Here is an 18094-nt window from a genome sequence, read left to right on the forward strand (position 1 = left end):
TCTTTATTAGCCACTGACTTCAGAAGCAGGCAAGGGTGGAAGATCCAAGTGGCAACAAATAAAAGATAAGGGCCCATCCTTTCTTTCCAGCTCTTTAGATTTTGAATATGTTTCCCATAAGGCCCTTATGCGCTCTCCCTAAACAAGTGACCTACGCTTAACATAGTCTTGACAGCGGACTGGGTGTAAGGCGCATGCTGAGGAGGAGCCCCTAATGATGAGGAGACACTTGGCTCCTGACAGCTCACAGCCCTCACAGGCAGGACTGCAGGGGTTAAATGGTTCCCAACCTTTTAACACTTCAGACTGCTCAGGGGACTGGGACAGTTCAAAGAAGCATTTTTAATATTTTTTTGGTGCCTCGTAGCTCCCGAGCTTCTAATGACCAGGGCAGGTGAAGTGTGGAGCAGGAGGCTGGCGATACCTCCCTTTAATACCTCTCTTTACTCACACAGATTGCCCAGGGGCCTTGCATGCACTTCAGGTGAGCGCCCTGCCGCGCAGCCCTGGAGCTCGCCCCACCTGGTCTCTCTCCTACACACACACACCCCTGTCCATTTCCTTGCTCCTCAGGGAAGACCCCATACAAACCTTTCTCTCTCTCACACACACACATACACACACACTAACTACACACCCCTGTCCATTTCCTTGCCCCCCATGGAAGACCACACACACACAAACACACACACGTACACACCCCTGTCCATTTCCTTGCACCTCTGGGAAGACCACACACACACAAACACACACACACACACATACCTGACACACATGTACACACACCTGTCTATTTCCTTGCCCATCAGGGAAGACCCCACACACACACCACATACCTGACACACACTGACATGCACACACACATCCCTGTCCATTTCCTTGCCCCTCTGGGAAGGATTCCCCCCCCCCCCCACACACACACACGCCTTTGTCCCTGTCCCTGCCCCTGCCCCTGCCCCTCGGAGCAGCCCCCGGAGCGCAGGGGCGCGGGTGCTGGTGCTGGCCCAAGCCGACCTCCCCCCGCGCCGGGGCCGGGGCCGGGGCCGGGTGTGGGCCGAGGCTCGGGCGCAGGAGCCGGCGGGTCCCCCAGCTCCGCGGGCGGGCGAGCGGCGGAGGGGAGCGAGGCCCCGGGCGGGAGCGGGCGCGGGCCGGGGGCGCGGGGAAGCCGCCGCCGCTCGCCCCCCCCGCCCCGCGGCCGCCCCGGCTTGATGCGGCAGGCGGGGGGCCGCCGCCGCGCCTACCTGGGATGGCCAGGTTGGTGAGGGGGACGTGGCGGATGCTCTCCGGCAAAGTTGCCATCCAGTCCGCGAAGCGCAGCTCGCTCCTGCCCTGCGACGAGGCCATGCTACCGCCGGCCGCCTGCTGCTGTGCGCCCGCCGCCGCCCGCCGCCCGCTCACACCCCGCGCGGCGCCACACCCACAGGATGGCGCAGCCACATGCTCATTTCCATAATGATGCCGGGCCCCCTCCGGCTCTGCCGGGCAGCGAGCGTGGCCCCGGCCTCCCGCCCCGGCTCTGGCTCTGGCAGGCTGCCCGGCTGGCGCCTCTCGCTCCCCTTCGCCGCCGCCTCCCTGGCGGGGCCGGGCCGGGCCGGGCCGGGCCGCTCCCGCCCCAGCTCCCGGCTCCGTGCTGCTGGCCCTCGCGCAGCGGCCGCCCGCGCCGCCTCACGCGGCTTTGCCCTTCGGGCTTCTCGACTGCCCGCATCATCTTTTGCCCTGGGAGCTTTGGGGCATAGGTCCCCTCGCCTGGGACAACCCTCCCTTCATGACAAAGGTGCATGATGCGGCTGCCCTACATCCATCCCGCTGGGGTCAGACACCAGCTCTTTCCCTGTGCGAGGGCAGGGGAAGGGAGGCGCCGCTAAGGCAGACCCCCGCTTTCTCTTGGCTTCTTTGGGACCCGGTTAGCAGGGATGAGAAGGCTTCCTTACTGGAGCACAACCCCTGAGTCTTCTCCTGCCAGGTGGGGAGAGGAAGAGGTCTCTCCAAAGGGACAGAGGCTTATTTGAGATCTGGCACCTGCAGAAATCTCCTGAGAGGAGTGGGAAAGTAGAAATCTATTTATTGGTCATGAAGGACAGATAAAGAGAAGCACACACGCGTTTGCATCTTCACAGACCTGCATTTTGCTTGGTGGCTTATGTTGTGTCCCTATGCCTGGAAGCCTGCAAAGAACATTTTTTCCAAGTATTTAATTGGTGTAATAAAAGATATCATACCTCGCCAAACAACCTTGTCACACACGGGTGCAATGTTCTGGCCTCGGAGATGTGGCCCTGGCCAGGACTGGAAAGGAGAAAACTCCCTGTCCTGTGACAGCTTAGATTTGCACGCTTCATCACTTCTCATGATAGCACCCCTTGCATAAAGCCAAATGAAAATCAAGCGTAAATTCAACTAAAAGTCAAAGTTGCAGTTCAGTCTTTTAAGAATTTATGGCCCAGGCTAGACCTTGCTGGCCATTCCTGCACTCAGCCTCTTCTTTTCTCCACAGCAGTTTCAGCTGCTGAGTGCACCAGTCACATGGAAAAAAAAATTCCATTCTACATTCCCTTTGTAACTGCTTCCAAATAGTCTTTATTTAAAGCAGCAAGTTAATAGTGAACTAGACATTTGTCCTTCTGCCTATGAGTCACTGATCTAGCTAACCTAATAAAGTATTGTGAGGTAGTTTTATAACAATAATTTTGTGTAGTTACTTTATAATATTTCTAAATATTGATCCTTTGGATGCATTACAGCTATTTTATCAAGTTCTTTGATATCTGTATTGACTTTTTTTGCTAGCCTATTCGACTGTAATAAGCTTTGGCTTGATGTGATCTACTTGAATGAATATATCAAAGATAATTATTGAAAGAATTATTTTGAATTGTGGGGCACTATCAGTTATTGGCTTATCTGGACCTGCAGTATGAGCAAACTGAATTTTTAAAATAGGTTATTGCATGGTTAGCAAGAATTGCTTCAAGAAATCTGAGTAGTCACTAATAAATAATAATTGCTCACTTGTTTCAGATTCACAGCACAGATAAGATGACTTACCTCTCCTTGAGCAAAGAGCAATGGAGCCCTTTCTTGGAGTTGATGGGTATAGGTGGTAGTCATGTTAGTCTAAGGACCTCAGCAGACAAGGTTCTTTGGGTAAATCTGGTATCTTTTATTGGAACAACTCAAAGAGTTGGAAAAATTCTTCTTTGCATGCTTTTGGGTACAAACACCCTTCTTTAGGCTGAGGAAGTATCTGTAATTGGTCTGTGCTCTTCCTGGAGCTTGTCTGACTTGGAGCCGATGGAGCACTTTAATTATATTTTTAAATACAAATAAATGAATGGCTTCTTTAAGTCATTTCTTGTGCATGTTACTGTAGCAGGCAGTAGGCATGTGTGAAGCAGTTAGTATTCACTTTGGATTCGATTTGGACGATTCGGGGGACAGTGATTCAATTCGGTGATTCGAATTGCGGTCCCAAATCAATTCGGCCAAATCTGATTCAGAGATTCAACCACCGCTGAATCAGCTGAATCTCCAAATCAAACAGGCCCCATGCCCTGCCTGCTCTCCCAGCCCCATCAATGACTGCCCCACCCGGCACCAGTGTCCTGGCACTTTGGGGGGGGAAAAAAAAGAGCAGCCCCACACTCACCGGCTGCTGCCAGGCAGGGGGGCAATCCCTACTGTCCCCCACACTCTGTGGGGGGCTCTGCCACAAGCCCCCAGAGGCCCTATTGGCCGCTGCAGCGACTGGTGAGTGCAGGCCTTTTTTTTTTTTTTTTTTTTTGAAGTGCTGGGATACTGGGGCTGGGTGGGGTAGCTATTGCCAGGGCTGGAAGAGCAGGCGGCGGGTTGGGGATGCTCAGGGGGACTGGGGGAGCAGGCAGGGGATGGGGCCTGGCAGGGGTCTCCCCATGGTCCTCCCCTCCCATCCTTTACTTACCAGCATGGAGTCTGGGTCCAGCTCCCTGCAGTGGTAAGCGGGGACTGCCCAAATCTCCGAATCTCTTCTGAACCTTTCTGAATTTATTCAGAGGCTTCGAATCAATTCAGGCCTTTTTATTGGTCTCCCAATTCAATTCAGATTTGGAGACTTGGCTGCTAAATCGGGCTGAATTTCCTCCAAACTGAATCAGCAACCGAAGCTTCGCACAGCCCAAGCAGTCAGCGCTAAGGAGTCATTTGAAGGAAGAGAACATATTGAATTGATAGGTAGCTTCAGAAAATAGGTTTAATTTGTAGTAAGTAGTATAGAAAAAAGATTAGAAACATTCATTAGAGAAGCAAGCAGTGAGGCTGGCATACTTCTTTGTTAGGGCTAGCAATTCTTCACCTCCCTACCTGTTAGCATGCAAACTCCACTTCTTTTAATAGAACTGGCATAATCAAACATCAAAGTAAACCTCATATTCGACTTGGTGGGAGCGAAGGTATAAACAACAATAAGGAGGGAAAATAAGCAACTTTTTATATACTCTTAGTCAGACAGTATTACATTTTTAAACAAGTTCTGGAAATTTTAGAATCAATATACAGAGAAAAAGAACCTATGATAGTGTGGTGGGGGGTATAGTCTTCATAAAGATGAATTTAGTCACATTAATTCAAGAGTGGTGAAGCTACAAATGAGCTTGTCATTGTGCCACTCCTTCATATACTCTATAATGATCTTTTCTTACAGAAAAAAATATAAAGATTTTTAAAACCATGTTATTGTACTGTTATTCTTGTCTTTTCACTTGTAAAGCCTGTGAGTCTAAGTGAATGGGACTCAACGGAAAAAAACAGGGCAAATAAATGTATTAAATATATATGAAGCTGCTAGGACTTGTCTGTTGGTATTACAGGACTTCTTGGGGCTGGGAGCCAATATATTCACTCATTGTTTACCCCCATTTCTAGTACATTATAACTCATAAAACATTGGAGATTAAATCTGTCACTGTCTTAGACCTGAACATATCCTGACCTGCACCTGAGTAATCTGAAAAGACATGGGACTGGACAGGTAGTAAAAAATATAAGCTTTTTTCTGCCAGCTTGAGGAAACGTGTCTGTGGAATGTTGATTTAAAATAAAACTGAGGATGTTTGAAGCAGTTCAAAGATTTGTAATGTCAGAACAAGGACTTGTCTACACACCAACTTGAATGAATTTACTAAAACTGATGCACACTTGTGTGGCCACCATTGTTTTGATTGTAAGAGTAGCCTATTTTCATTTAGATTCTACTGTTTACCTGAATCGATTTTAACATAAACTGAAATACACCAAGTGTAAATTAAAATCTCAGTGTCCACAGGGCCTTTTGTGCCTATTTAAATAAGCTAAAAAAAATTTGTACCTTTAGGTATATTAGTGAGAATTCTACATGGAAGCATGCGTGTTTTCTCAGAGAAAGCAAATTAAGGGAAACAATCATATAAAAATATTAAGACACAATCAGAAGAATAAAAGTTAAGAGAAGTCCCATGTATCTAAATAATAGAATCTCTAGTTCATCAATGCCAACTATATTCAGCACAGATACCAAGAAATGAATGAACATGAAGACTGAACTACCCTTTCACTACTACTACTGTTCTAGTATGGGGTTTGTAAACATACCGTTGAATAAAAGCTAGCAGTTACAGTCTCTTCTTATGCTGAACCTGTTCTGTATAGAAAGGGTATTTTTAGAAATAGAACACTTTTAATACTTCATCCTAGTACTATTTAGAAAATAAATCCATTGTTTTTGTCCTAGTTAAAATAGAACTTTTATCGCTTTTATGATGAAACTTCACTGTTAAATTTTGTCATTTTAGTAGTCAAGGAATTTGTTCTTTCCCATATCTTTGTGTTTAGGAGATGGCTTCTATTTCAGTCATGTGAAAAGTAGAGTAATGAGATTCTTTGCTCTGACCACCACAAAATACATTTTCACTCTGCAAAATGACTCTTGAAAAATTGCAGAGCATTGTCTGTATTTATTTTATCATACGAAATGTATTCATTTTACAAACTCAGAAAAAGTTTCTCTCTAAATGGCAGCCCTACAAACTCAAAATTAGATTCTGAACACTGCTCACTAGAAAAAAAGTCAGAAAAGATTATTGTCCCTCTTTTTCCACTGGAATTTCAAATTATTAAGGTGGGGTAGGAACGTGGGTTTTTTGCCATGATGATCTAAAGCAGTGCTTCTCAAACTATCTGATGTGGCAGACCAGCAATTTTTTTTCCAGTGGGCCAGGGACCAGTGCCCAGTTCAGCCAGTGGCAGCAACTGCGTGGAACAGTGCTGCACAAATGCACGACCGGTTGTTTCTTTCTCTTTTCTTACCTCACACGACGTGATGTCATCTGGAGTGTACGAATGTACAAACTGTGGCGCTATGACATATCAATGTTATGCTTCTGAAAATATACTTCTTTCTTTCCTGGCAACTCACTGAGGACCAGCAACCGGTGGCTCGCGGACCGGCACTAGTCCGCGGATCACCACTTTGAGAAGCACTGATCTAGAAAATATAAAGGCAAGGTTTTGGGGTTTGGTTTTTTTTCAAATACATATTTTGGAAATTTTTCAGCTGATTCAGAGAATTAAGCTTTATGCTTTCCATCTCACAACTCGTTTTCATTAATAAAGCTGCCCAAGCATTTTGAAGGACAGAAGAAGCTGTACCTTACAAAAGGGCAGCTCCACAGTCTTTCCTTTTTGAACACTATGATCAATATTCAAGATGGTAAAATTCAAACCACCATACATAAAAACCCACGGACCAACATACATATCTACACAGAACTAGCAAATGCCCTAAACACACCAAGAAAGCTGTAATTTACAGCCAATCTCTCTCATACCACTGAATTTGCAGTGAGGAGAATACCTATGAGTGCCACATCACAAATCTCAAAAGGGCCTTCAGCCAACAAGGACACTCCTCCAGAGAGATGGATCACACTTTTCAAAGAGCCACCTGGATACCAAATGAAGATTTGCTGCAGTACAAAATGAAAATCCCCACAAATTGCACACCATTAGTTATCATGACATATCACCCTTCCCTGAAACCTCCATGGAAAATCCTCAAACAATTGCAACCCGTACTAGAAGACCCAATTCTTAAAGAGATATTTCCAGAACCACCCATCCTAGCCTTCAAACAAGCACCGAACCTTGCTAACTGCATCACCAGACACAAACTCCCTTTGATCCAAACCACACCCAATAAATCCAGACCATGCCAGGATAAGAAATGCAAAACCTGTCCACACATCTCTACCATCCCCACAATTACTATACCCTACAAGAGATCCATCAGAATTCCTGGATTTTATACCCGCACCTCCAGAAATGTAACATATCTCATCCAGTGCACCAAATGCCCAGATGGAAAATATCTAGGAGAAACCAAACAACTGTGCACCAGAATAAACACACACTGAAAATCTATCAAAGACAAAAATACCCAACTACATGTGGAAACACATTACTCACAAGACAACCACCCTCTCTCCGATCTTTCAGTTCTAATCCTCAAAGGGAACTTACAAAACACCTTTCATAGATGAGCTTATGAACTTCACTTCATAAATCTACTAAATACAAAAAATCATGAACTCAATACAGACATGGATTTATGACACATTACAGCCTGCCTGACATCTGATTCACCAGGTACCTGCCAGACCTGACCTCTTACACTTTTATTCCCAGCCCCCTTTCTGCTCTTTGTCTTCCTAATTGCCAGTCATTTCCTTTTTCACAGACAGCCTCCTTTCTACCTTGAATTACCACCATTGTACAGTCTCCCTTATTCACTTTTGGCTTTTTATCCACTGCTACTCTGTCTCTCCCCCCACCCCCCACTTCCCTGCTTTACCTTTTGTTTTCCTAATTTCTACCTATTTACATTCTCACTGACATTTTGTTGCACTTTTAGCTTCTCTCATTCCTTGGAGTTTCAGAACAGCAGAGACTTCCTATGCCTAAAGAAGGGTGACTGTGCCCAAAAGCTTGCTAAGAACTTTTTTCCAACTACTCAGTCACTCTAATAAAAGATACCATATCTACTCAAAGAACCTTGCCTACCTATGTCCTTAGACCAACATGGCTACAACCAAAAATCCAGCAAAATTCTTTCCTTGCATTCATCCAGGTGGCAATGCCACCCCAATTAAAATAGAAAATGGTATTCCTGAATGAACAATTGAAATCCACAAAAAAAAAAAAAAAAGATTAATCATGTCTTCTTTCTCTGAGGAACATTATTTGCAAATGAAGAATTTAATTTGTTCAAGTATATAATGCGTCTTGCATACGTAACCCTTTGAGCCACATGCTACAATACTGCGAACCACTGTCCACCTTGCTGGTGCTGAAGTTGAAAAGATACCATATTTGTTCAATACATATGGCAAAACAGGGACTGTTGTGTTTTGGAGTTGTTTCTACCTCATCATTATTGTAAGCCACATAAATAATCTATAAAAGGAGCTAAATAAAGATCCTCTCATTCATATACTTATTCTTGTGAAAAAATACAAACAGATTGGGTTGTATTAACAGGGGTGTCTCTTGCAAAGCAAGGGAAGCAATTCTTCCATTTTATTTGGCATTGATGAGACCTCACGTAGAACATCTTGTCTAGTTTTAAGACCCTACCTTAAGAAAGGTGTGGACAGATTGGAAAGAGTCCAGTGGAAAGCAAAAAAAATTATTAGAGGCCTCGGAAACATGATTTACATCAAAATAAATATGCTTATTTAGTCTGAAAGAGAAGACTGAATGGACATTTGATAACAATCTTAAAATACCTGAAGGGTTATTACAGAAAGAATAAAGATGGCCTTTTCTCTGCGACTGTAAGGGACAGAACTAGGGGCAATGGTCTCAAGGAAATTTAGGTTGGAGATTAAGAAGAACTGTCTAACTATGAGGGTGTTCAAGCATTGGAACAAGCTAGTTTGAAAAATTGTGGAATCTCCATCTCTGGACATTTTTAAGAGTAGGTTAGACCTGCTGAGATGGCCTGGCATGATTCAGTCAGAGTAGGGGGCTGGACTAGATGATCTCATGAAGTCCCTTCCAATCCTGCTCTTCTATGACCCTGTATACTAATCCTTTGCAACCTAAGTTGCAAGATAAAGTAAGTCATTATTCCAGTGAAGTTGGTAGACTGTAAGGTAAGTGCATTTCTTAAGAAAAGTAACCTTAGTGTAAGTAAAAATCAAACATAAAATATACAACACAATACACAGAGTATCCATTGCCAAATTTCAAGAAAAATAATTTAAAATATTTACTAGGAAACCCCATAATCCAAAATCTCCACATAAATAAAATCTAAACTATAAACTATACACTACTTGAGTAGGAAAAAAACCCCCTACTTTACCATACCAATTTGGTGAACCTTATAGCTCTCTTTCTGGAATGTTGTCATTATTCTGAATTATGTTGTATTTTCAAAAGTATCATCAAGTGAGGAAAGGAAATACTTGAAATTAAGGAAGTCCAATTATCATCATAATGTACTTTCTGCACTGAAGACTGACCATACTACAAGGTTGGAATGGTGATATTTCTCCTATTTTTTTCACTTGGATTAAAGAAATCAGGTAGTGCTTATAATATAACAGAAATATTTACTGAAAATAAGGAGAAGCATAAAAACCTAAATCTGTATTAGTCTGTATATGTTCACATAATGCACCATGAGTTAGAGTCTGCCTCTCCCACCCCAGCCCAACAGACATTCACCTGGTGGTCTGGGGGGCAGGGGGGAGGAGGCTGGAACCTCCCTGCACCAGACTAGCCAGCAGGTTCGTGTGCCCCAGCAGCCTTTGAGGAAGGTATCAAAACACCCCTGCCCCAGCCCCAGCCCCAACCCCCTAGATCCAGGGCTGTCAAGGGGGGAGGGAAGAGGAGAGGGACCAGCAGCATGGAGCTGCCAGCTTCTTTGAATGGCCAGAGCTGGCAGCAGGGCAGGCAGGGGAAAGGAAGGCCCCCTTACCTTGCTGCCTCCCACCCAGCTGGGGCTTGGGGTGGGAGGGAGCTGCGCTGGGCCTGGGAGGCAAGGGTGCTCCATTCCACCCTGTCCCCAACTTAGCTCTGGTTATTCAAAGTAGCAGCAACTCCATGCTGATGCTGTCAGGAGGCCTGGGAAGGAGTGGGGAAAGGGAGCCTCGCCTTGCCTCACAGGCCTGGCCCAGTTCCCCCAGTACCATGGGGTGGGGGGTGCGAGGTCAGGGGGCTACTTTCCACCACACTCCCACCCCCTTAGCTCTGGTTATTCAAAGCAGCCAGCAGCTCTATGCTAGCTGCTCCCTCCTTCCCCTGCTAACAGCCCCAAGGATGGGGATGGGCTGGTGCTGTGAAAACACTACCCTGCAAAGTAGCAAAAATGAGCCCTGCAAAGTAGCAAAAATTAACCCTTCCCTAAAGTGCTGTACTTTAGAGTGCCTTAATCTAAAACCTCATTTGATCAGGGTAAAATGTTTGTGCAATTGGTCTTTTTAAAAGCACTCTGCAGCCATTTGTGCATGTTAAATCACAGCTTTAAGTGCTTTTGTGATCCTGATCACACAAAATACATAATTTGTGTAAGCACCCAAAATGACACAGTTTGGATAAATAACTTGTATAAAACCAGGTATTCAAGTATACTGATTTCCATACTTCCTTAAAACTTGGAGTGAAGTAACATGCTACACTTAGACCATACTAGGGGCACTTAAAGTGCAAATGTCCACACATTATTAATTCATTAATTCATACTAAGTGCCCTTGGAGACTGTCAAAGTTATGTCACTTCAGGTGAGGGTTAAGTCACCATGCTCCCTAGCCTGCATTAGAGTAACTTCATTCTGCTCAGCAGAGATAAAATGAGCAATTTTCAGTCCTTCAACATCCCAGAAAGCATAGCTCCCAGCCCTCCCAACCAGCGATAAAGCACGGGTGTCCTAGGTCCTTGTCATGCCCTTGTTCATCAGCCCTCCAGAGGCAAGTCAGAGCTGTGTAGGCAAGAAATGGTATTAAACCTTAATGTGCGACTGCTCAGAGCATGCTCTGACTTTCACACCACTTAACATTCCACAGACTAAGCTTGGTTTAAGTGTAATGTGTAACTTCACCGTCAACAGACTCATCAGACAAAACTAACGTATGGATTTGGAAAACAGTGGAGCAGCTGACTAACTTTTACAGATCTTAGAGGAAGATTTCATGGCCATCATCTAAGTAGTTAAACTAACAATTAGAGATGGTCAGAAAAGTCTGAGAACGGAAACTTCTGTTTTCTAGCCACATTTTTTTTAAAGTTTTGTTTTGTTTGTTTCTTGAAGGGAACCATATACCAGATTTTCTTACATACAATACACCATGGAATAAAATGCATGCTTCATTTTTGGAAGGCAGAATGAAGGATAAAAGATCTTTCATTATAAGTAAATAACTGAATAGGAACAGTGAGGGAACCGAGCCTGCTCATTGTTCTGCTCCCTGTGAGTCATATGCAAATTTTATTTTTGCTTCAGCTGCAAGGTAGAAACTGATATTACCATATTTCTCACATATAATGCACAGTGAAATTTCCAGCCACTGATTTTTTAAAAACTGGTGCATATGTATACGACAAAATACGGTACTTCCCGTAACATTTTCCTTCTGGTCAAAAAATTCTTTCCGTTGGTGAAAATTTCTGACCAACCCTACCATAAGTACTCAGAAATCACCAACTTACTAGCAATCCAAATTACTTAACTACTGTTCCCACCTTCTGAGGGAGTCTTTCCATTGTGGAATTTATCTAGCAGCAATGAGAAAGGGAAAGATGAGAACAACTCAAAAACTGTTTTAAAAAATGAGAAAAAAGCTTTTATCTTTGTTCATTTAACAATGCTATGTTCATTTAACAATATTTACTATGTTATTGCACTGCAATAAGAAAAACCAAAGCTTTCTCTGGAAAAAAATCAATGAAAGCAGTATCACCAAATGCAGAGGATTATTAGATGTGGATAGCACTTCTATGATTTCACAATGGTCTACCAAATAAATGAGGTTCAATCAATTTATAAATGTCACCAATTTAAGATGCATCTTTTTATATTGAAAAAGCGGGGTTGAGGGAGAAAATGTTCTTCATGCACAGATGCTTAAGAATAGGGAAATTCTTTTCTGTTTAAAGCAATTTAGTTAAAATAGGAAAATAGGAGTCATTTCACTTGTCATCAGTAGGGTTGTGGAGGCCAACCAGAAGTGGAGTTTTCCTTTTGGGAGTTTCAGGCAAAGGGTCAGTTGTAGGCCCAATAAGATCATAAAGTAAAAGAACATTGCACTGTTTGCACTGCTCTATTTTCTGCCCCTGAAGTAGTCCTTGTTTTCAAGTGTCCTGACTGCTAAGGAAAGGGTATGAAGAGAAGCTCTGCTCTGTTTCCAGTTTGAGCTCCCAGCTAACCATTGGCCTTACTGTAGAATAAGAGACACAATCAATGATCTACTTAGACACCGTATTACTTCTCTGGTTCAGAGGGAACTTCTCCCAAAGATCATAAACATTTTATTTCAAATTCTGAAACCAAACTTTGAGGAATCTTTTCCTAGGGATTGGGTGCTAAGTGCTCTGCCTTATTCCTACAACCAAACGTTGTTAAAATATTTCCATTAAATGCAGAATAGTGTGGAATCTTTAAGATAATTAAGTGTTGAAAATGTAATGATCCATCTGATACTGAGAGAATAAAAGATAAGGGGAATTTCTAATACAATCCCCACAGGAATATAACTCATTATTTTGGAAATAATTCACGTTTTAGCCATTAGGCTGCACAGCATTTACTTATTACCCCTGGGAGAGACAGAGTTAAAGTCACTGGAGACTTCACCTAATGTCACAGTGCAAGTGCTAGGAAACAGCACAGAATTTAAAAGAAAACCTAGTAAAAATATAAAATGGAACAGAGTTGGTATCAAAGACTTGATTCTGTGGAATCCTAAATGTCTGTCCTCCTACTTCATTCCATATTCTATGCACATCTAGCATTTCATTCACATTACAGTAAATTTAATTTTCTAACTGTTTTTGCTGGAAGCCATATTGCCTATGCAGAGCATAAAAAGCCTTATTTTCAGCTGCATCCGATTGAGCACCTGGAGCTCTCTCTGAAGTCAAAGACCTGGCAAATTCCTTTTTCAGGGCCTCATCCTGTCAGTACACCTCACACAGACCTGTCACTGGATTCTTGAATTGCCAATAACTAAAAGTTTAATCAGATACTGTTGACAGCTAATCAGTCAGTTTGCACATACTTAAAATATTGTTTCACTTGTGGTGAAATACACCCTCACCACCAGCACACAGTTTTAGTTCAGACTGAGGACCCAATTCAACAAAACGCTTTAGCATGATTTTATTTTCAACGATGTGTTTTAAGCATATGATTTAAGTTAATTACATGCAGGGCCCAGAAGCATTACAAGTGTGAAATGCTAGAAGCCAAGCCATTTTTTTCAATTGTGGCTGGACAAAATGGGCATTTGCAAAAAGTTACACTATAATTTACTTTTTCACTCCAAATAAAAGGTGGGTAATATAGTTCCATTTTCCCTCTCAGAATTATCCCCTGGCCTCAAAGCAGAACTAGAGACAGGAGGGAAGGACATCGCTGCAAGGCAGCTGCAGGAGGGATTGGATTTCCTGTTTCCTTTGGGGTAATGGTAGACAGCATGGAGTCCATGATCTTTGAAGGCAGGAGCTGCAATATGATTGGTGGTTGTACCATGTGGGAGTACAAGGACTGAGCAAAAGACTTCTCATGCTTTTTCTTCTCTTCCTACCTGCACAAGACCCAGAAACAATCTAGCCCTGTTTCTGGGGAACATAGTATATTTGTGATCAAAAATAGAACTTCTCAGGATAAGCAAAGGCTGATGGAAAACTATAAAGACCTTGACCCCTAAAGGGGGACAAAACAATTAGAACCAAAACAGTGACACTCATATGAGTCTACATAGTATCTTTCTTTGTCCTCATGCACAGTGTACAGACACTTTATCACCAAATCACGCATATTTAATGATCTCTTTTGGTTCTTTGTGTGGATTGTCAAAGGAAGAATGGAAAGATATTCTTTAAAACAGACTTTCATGCAATTTCTGTGAATCAGCTACCTTAAACATTTATTTTCTGAAGTGTTTAGTAGGTTACAGCATGACAGGACTAGGCTGTGCAGCACTTTCATTTTCTCACATCAACTCCAAGTACTGGAAAGGTCAAGCATATACTAGAAGCTCAGACAATGAAGACTCCTAAAGAACAGAAGTATCCAAGTACTACTGTCCACAATAACTCAAGCAAACAAACAAAAACTTAATTAAAACATGTCTTATTTAGGGATAACAACAGAATTTCTGTTCCAGTTTCTGTGGAAGGCTTTTCTGCTATAATTCAGACTAACAGGGCTCATTTGACATTTTCTGTTTTGTAAGGAAGGCATAGATGTAGGTAAACTTCAGTTGGTGAAGACTAGAAAAGATAAATGGTGGGTAGAAATTGGTAGGCATATAACTGCCTGATGTAGAAGTCAACACACGTTACACAAATTGCCAATTGCTCAAATCATGAGTGAGACTTTATAAAGGGAAATAAAGCAAGGTGTCGCGTTTATTGATTACCTGAGTTAGACATAGAGGTTCGGACACACCATTCATACAAACACATGCAAATCATCATACACATCATTACACACAGGCATACACACACACAAAACAACCATGTCATCCACATATACACCAGATACTGTTACCAGTAATAGTTGCTCAGTATCAGCCCAGGATGGCCAACCCAGGCTTATTGAGTAGATGGTGATGATTTGAAGATAGCAGATTTGAAGATAACAGCTGCAGCGGGGTGAACAGATGCATCTGTGCTCTGATGAAACAGCAGTAGAGAAAAAGACTCACACAACTTGGCATTTTCAAAGTGTTCTTTTATAGGGATTGGCATCCTTTGTTTCAGTGCTTTGGGGTTTTTCCATACCCAGCTTCTGTTTTTGCAGTTGTTCTTCTTTTGTCTTCAATTTACCTTAGCCTTGGAGTGTTTTTGTTGCCCGTCTGGCAGAATTTCTTCTTCTGTTATCTCCTTTGTGCCCTCAAGCTCAAAAGGGACTCTTCAGCCATTTTTTAGTTAGTTAGTGGTTGGTAACTTACCATTTGGCACCTTGTTGCTTTCATAAACAGTTGAATCTTCTTTTCCTGTCTCTATGCCATTCTCTCACCATTCACCCTTTTACACACACTCATACATAAAAGCTATGCAAAGTTCATTCACTTATGTCATGCAGAAGGATACAAAATGGAGTTTTCAAGTTGCTTACAGGACAAGACTAACATGGTTACATTGCACTATTATTACACTCTATATTAACATCAGCTACGTTAGTTCAGTTCATGCTACACACACTCTGTAAATCAGAATTCCCTCCCTGTTTGTCAGTCCAATTCTGCAGCACTCACGTTTGTGTTAGTGGTATCTTGGTAATGGTAGTTCCAAGGAGTATTGCCGCTTCAGTTACTTGTTCATGGTCAGTTACTTTCCTAGGTCACATAGTATTGTGACATTGAACCACTTCACTACTATGGGTGACAGCCATGAGCATGCTCTGTCCTATAAGCCCTGCAATAAGACAAGTCACCTATAATAATTAAAGCAAGCTGATACTCAAAAATCATCAGCCAACTACATACAAAGAAGAAAAGAAGAAGATGGAATGAGAGGGTATAAGAATGTTTTATGCGGTTGCTCTTGGGCCAAACAAAAAGGCCTCTCTAAACAGTACAGCAGTGAAAAAAATCTTTTAAAATAAGTATTTAAAATATTTTAGGACATATTTAGATAAAGAGTGGTGGGTCAGAAAACTGAGCCTCTTTTTAAAATCAGTCAATGCAAAATATCAAATACATAACCAAGTTGGCAAAAACTTTTACATTCAAAAGTCATACGTAATCTTTCAGGGCTATATGACCATACAACAAAACTTACACCTTATATGTTAAGTGCTCTGAAACATATATTCCTCTGCCACAGTAATTTTCTACTGTCTGTAGAGACTTCCCTCCCAAGACATGCTGCATTATATTGATTAGTATAAGGTCTCTGCTGTATAACCTAATTCCACAGTTCAATCAGTTTTGTAGTTTATCATGCCAGCAGTTTTCAGGAAAAATCTTATTGGTTTCAATAGAAGGACTTTAAATGGAAGGTCTGCTTAAATGTAGATGGCACTATAGATTTGGGCTCCTAGCCACTACTACAATACAAATAGAATGTAATAACAGATCCATTTGTAATGAACTAAGTCTTCTCAGTTTCTCTAATATTTAAAGTATACTACTGCCTTTTGTATTACACTTTAAATGGATTTTCAAAGCTTTGTAGTATGCAACACTTTCCTCCTCCTAACTCAGGAAAATGGGAAGTCTTGAATGATTTTTTCCCATGGTACTGCCTGATTGCAAAGTCATATATACTCAAATTAATTTTATTTATAGACAAAGCTACATTGCAAGATAGTCTTTTTGGTTGCATCTACACATTTAATTAAATTAAAGCAAAAAAACTTCGGAGCAATGTGAGCTGGAATAAGCTGTTCCTGGGTGCAGCATCTACACGTGCACCTGGGACAGGAGCAATTTTATCCAGGGCAAAGCAGTTTACATCAGGGCCACTCAGCACCAGGCTCTGGGTGATGGTGTCAGAGGGGCTGGCTGGGGCATGAGGGTGCTGAAAGTGTGGAGCCATGTGCTTAGGTGGCAGGCAGAAGTCTGGTCCCCTGCTGGCTAGGCTGACCAGGTGCAATTTACGCCCATGGTCAGTGTCTACACTTGCATTTAATCACAATAAATTACCCCAACCTAAGGTAGTACAGTCCATGACAGTACTTATGGCAGGATAAATTAGTTTACTGCAGCCTAATACTGTTGCATGTACAGACAGTGATGCTTTATTCTGCAGCTAAATAGTCTACCCCACAGTATAGCATATGTAGATGTTGCCCTTGGGTACAAGACTTGATTGTGATAGTAGTTTGCCCTTTTACCCAAGAGGATAGGTTCTATCCTTACATACTTCAGGCATTATTATACCTTTTTAATTAATAGTTAAGATTAAACTATTTAGTGGCTGTTCTAGGCCACATCCACAAAAGTGAGCATATGCCTGTTGCAGCATCTCAAAGCAGTTTGAGACACTGCAGGAGGCATACCATGAACGAAAAAATGTTCCCCACACTGCAAATATGAAACGCAGACTCTAAGTCTGATTCCCAGAAATCCCATTATCAGAAGAAAACACACCAGAAATAAGTGGCACAGGGAGCACTTCTGGAGCATACCCCAAAGCAACTGGAGGCTGGGTCCTCCAAAGAGATGCTCTAGCATGCAGACAGAGCATATGTATGCCTGCCACATGCCCCTGCTGCTCCAGCACGTTGCCTCAGCATGCTGGAAGAAACAGAAGTGGCTGGCAACAGTGGCTCGGATCTAGGCTCTGTCCCAGGTAAGCAGGGACGTGGGGGTGAGGGGAACTGTGTGGAGGTCCCTGACCCACCCCCCACATTGTGCACAGCCCCCCCCAAGGGGGTGTGGACAGAGGCAGCAGGTCAGGAGTGAGGGGCATTGGTAGGGATGTGGGTTGGGAGTGAGGTGCAAGGGCAGGGGCGGGGGCAGGGCACTGGTGTATCTCAGTGTTGCTCAGTGCCACAAAGCAGCTGTGGGACCAGCTGCAGTTGTCCCCACTTGCCGGTGAGTGAAAAGAATGGGGGCAGCTCTGAGTTTTCTATGATAAAAAAAAAATAAAAAAAAAACAAAAGCCAAAGTGTATGGATATTTAGAATGCATTTTATTATGATGACAGAGGCACTGGCAGGCTTCCATATTGCTTTAAAATTGTAAATATATCAATAAAACATTGTCTAATTTATCTCTCTCTCATCCTCTACATATATATCTAGATAAATAGGTAGATACACACACAGACACAGAGAGAGAGTAAAATCTCTGTTATTATCCAGCATCCCCAGGGTAAGGGGATTGCCAGTTATGTAAAAACTCCAGTTAG

General features: G+C 42.7%; 1 protein-coding gene and 1 pseudogene across 1 annotated transcript in view; one reads left to right on the plus strand and one right to left on the minus strand.

Moving 5' to 3' along the window:
* PLCXD3 (phosphatidylinositol specific phospholipase C X domain containing 3) overlaps positions 1–1382 on the minus strand; it is a 140770-nt gene extending 139388 nt beyond the window's left edge. Inside the window, exon 1 of the mRNA XM_090038002.1 lies at positions 1242–1382. Within this exon, the coding sequence (XP_089894128.1) occupies positions 1242–1344 (103 nt within the window). The 5' untranslated portion in view covers positions 1345–1382. The remainder of the gene's footprint in view (positions 1–1241) is intronic.
* Positions 1383–6699: 5317 nt separating this feature from the next.
* LOC149868114 (uncharacterized) lies at positions 6700–7569 on the plus strand (annotated as a pseudogene).
* The last annotated feature ends 10525 nt before the right edge of the window (positions 7570–18094 follow it).

The sequence above is a fragment of the Crocodylus siamensis genome, chromosome 3 (assembly GCF_052110815.1).
Source record: "Crocodylus siamensis isolate JL-2025a chromosome 3, ASM5211081v1, whole genome shotgun sequence".
Classification (NCBI taxonomy): Eukaryota; Metazoa; Chordata; order Crocodylia; family Crocodylidae; genus Crocodylus; species Crocodylus siamensis.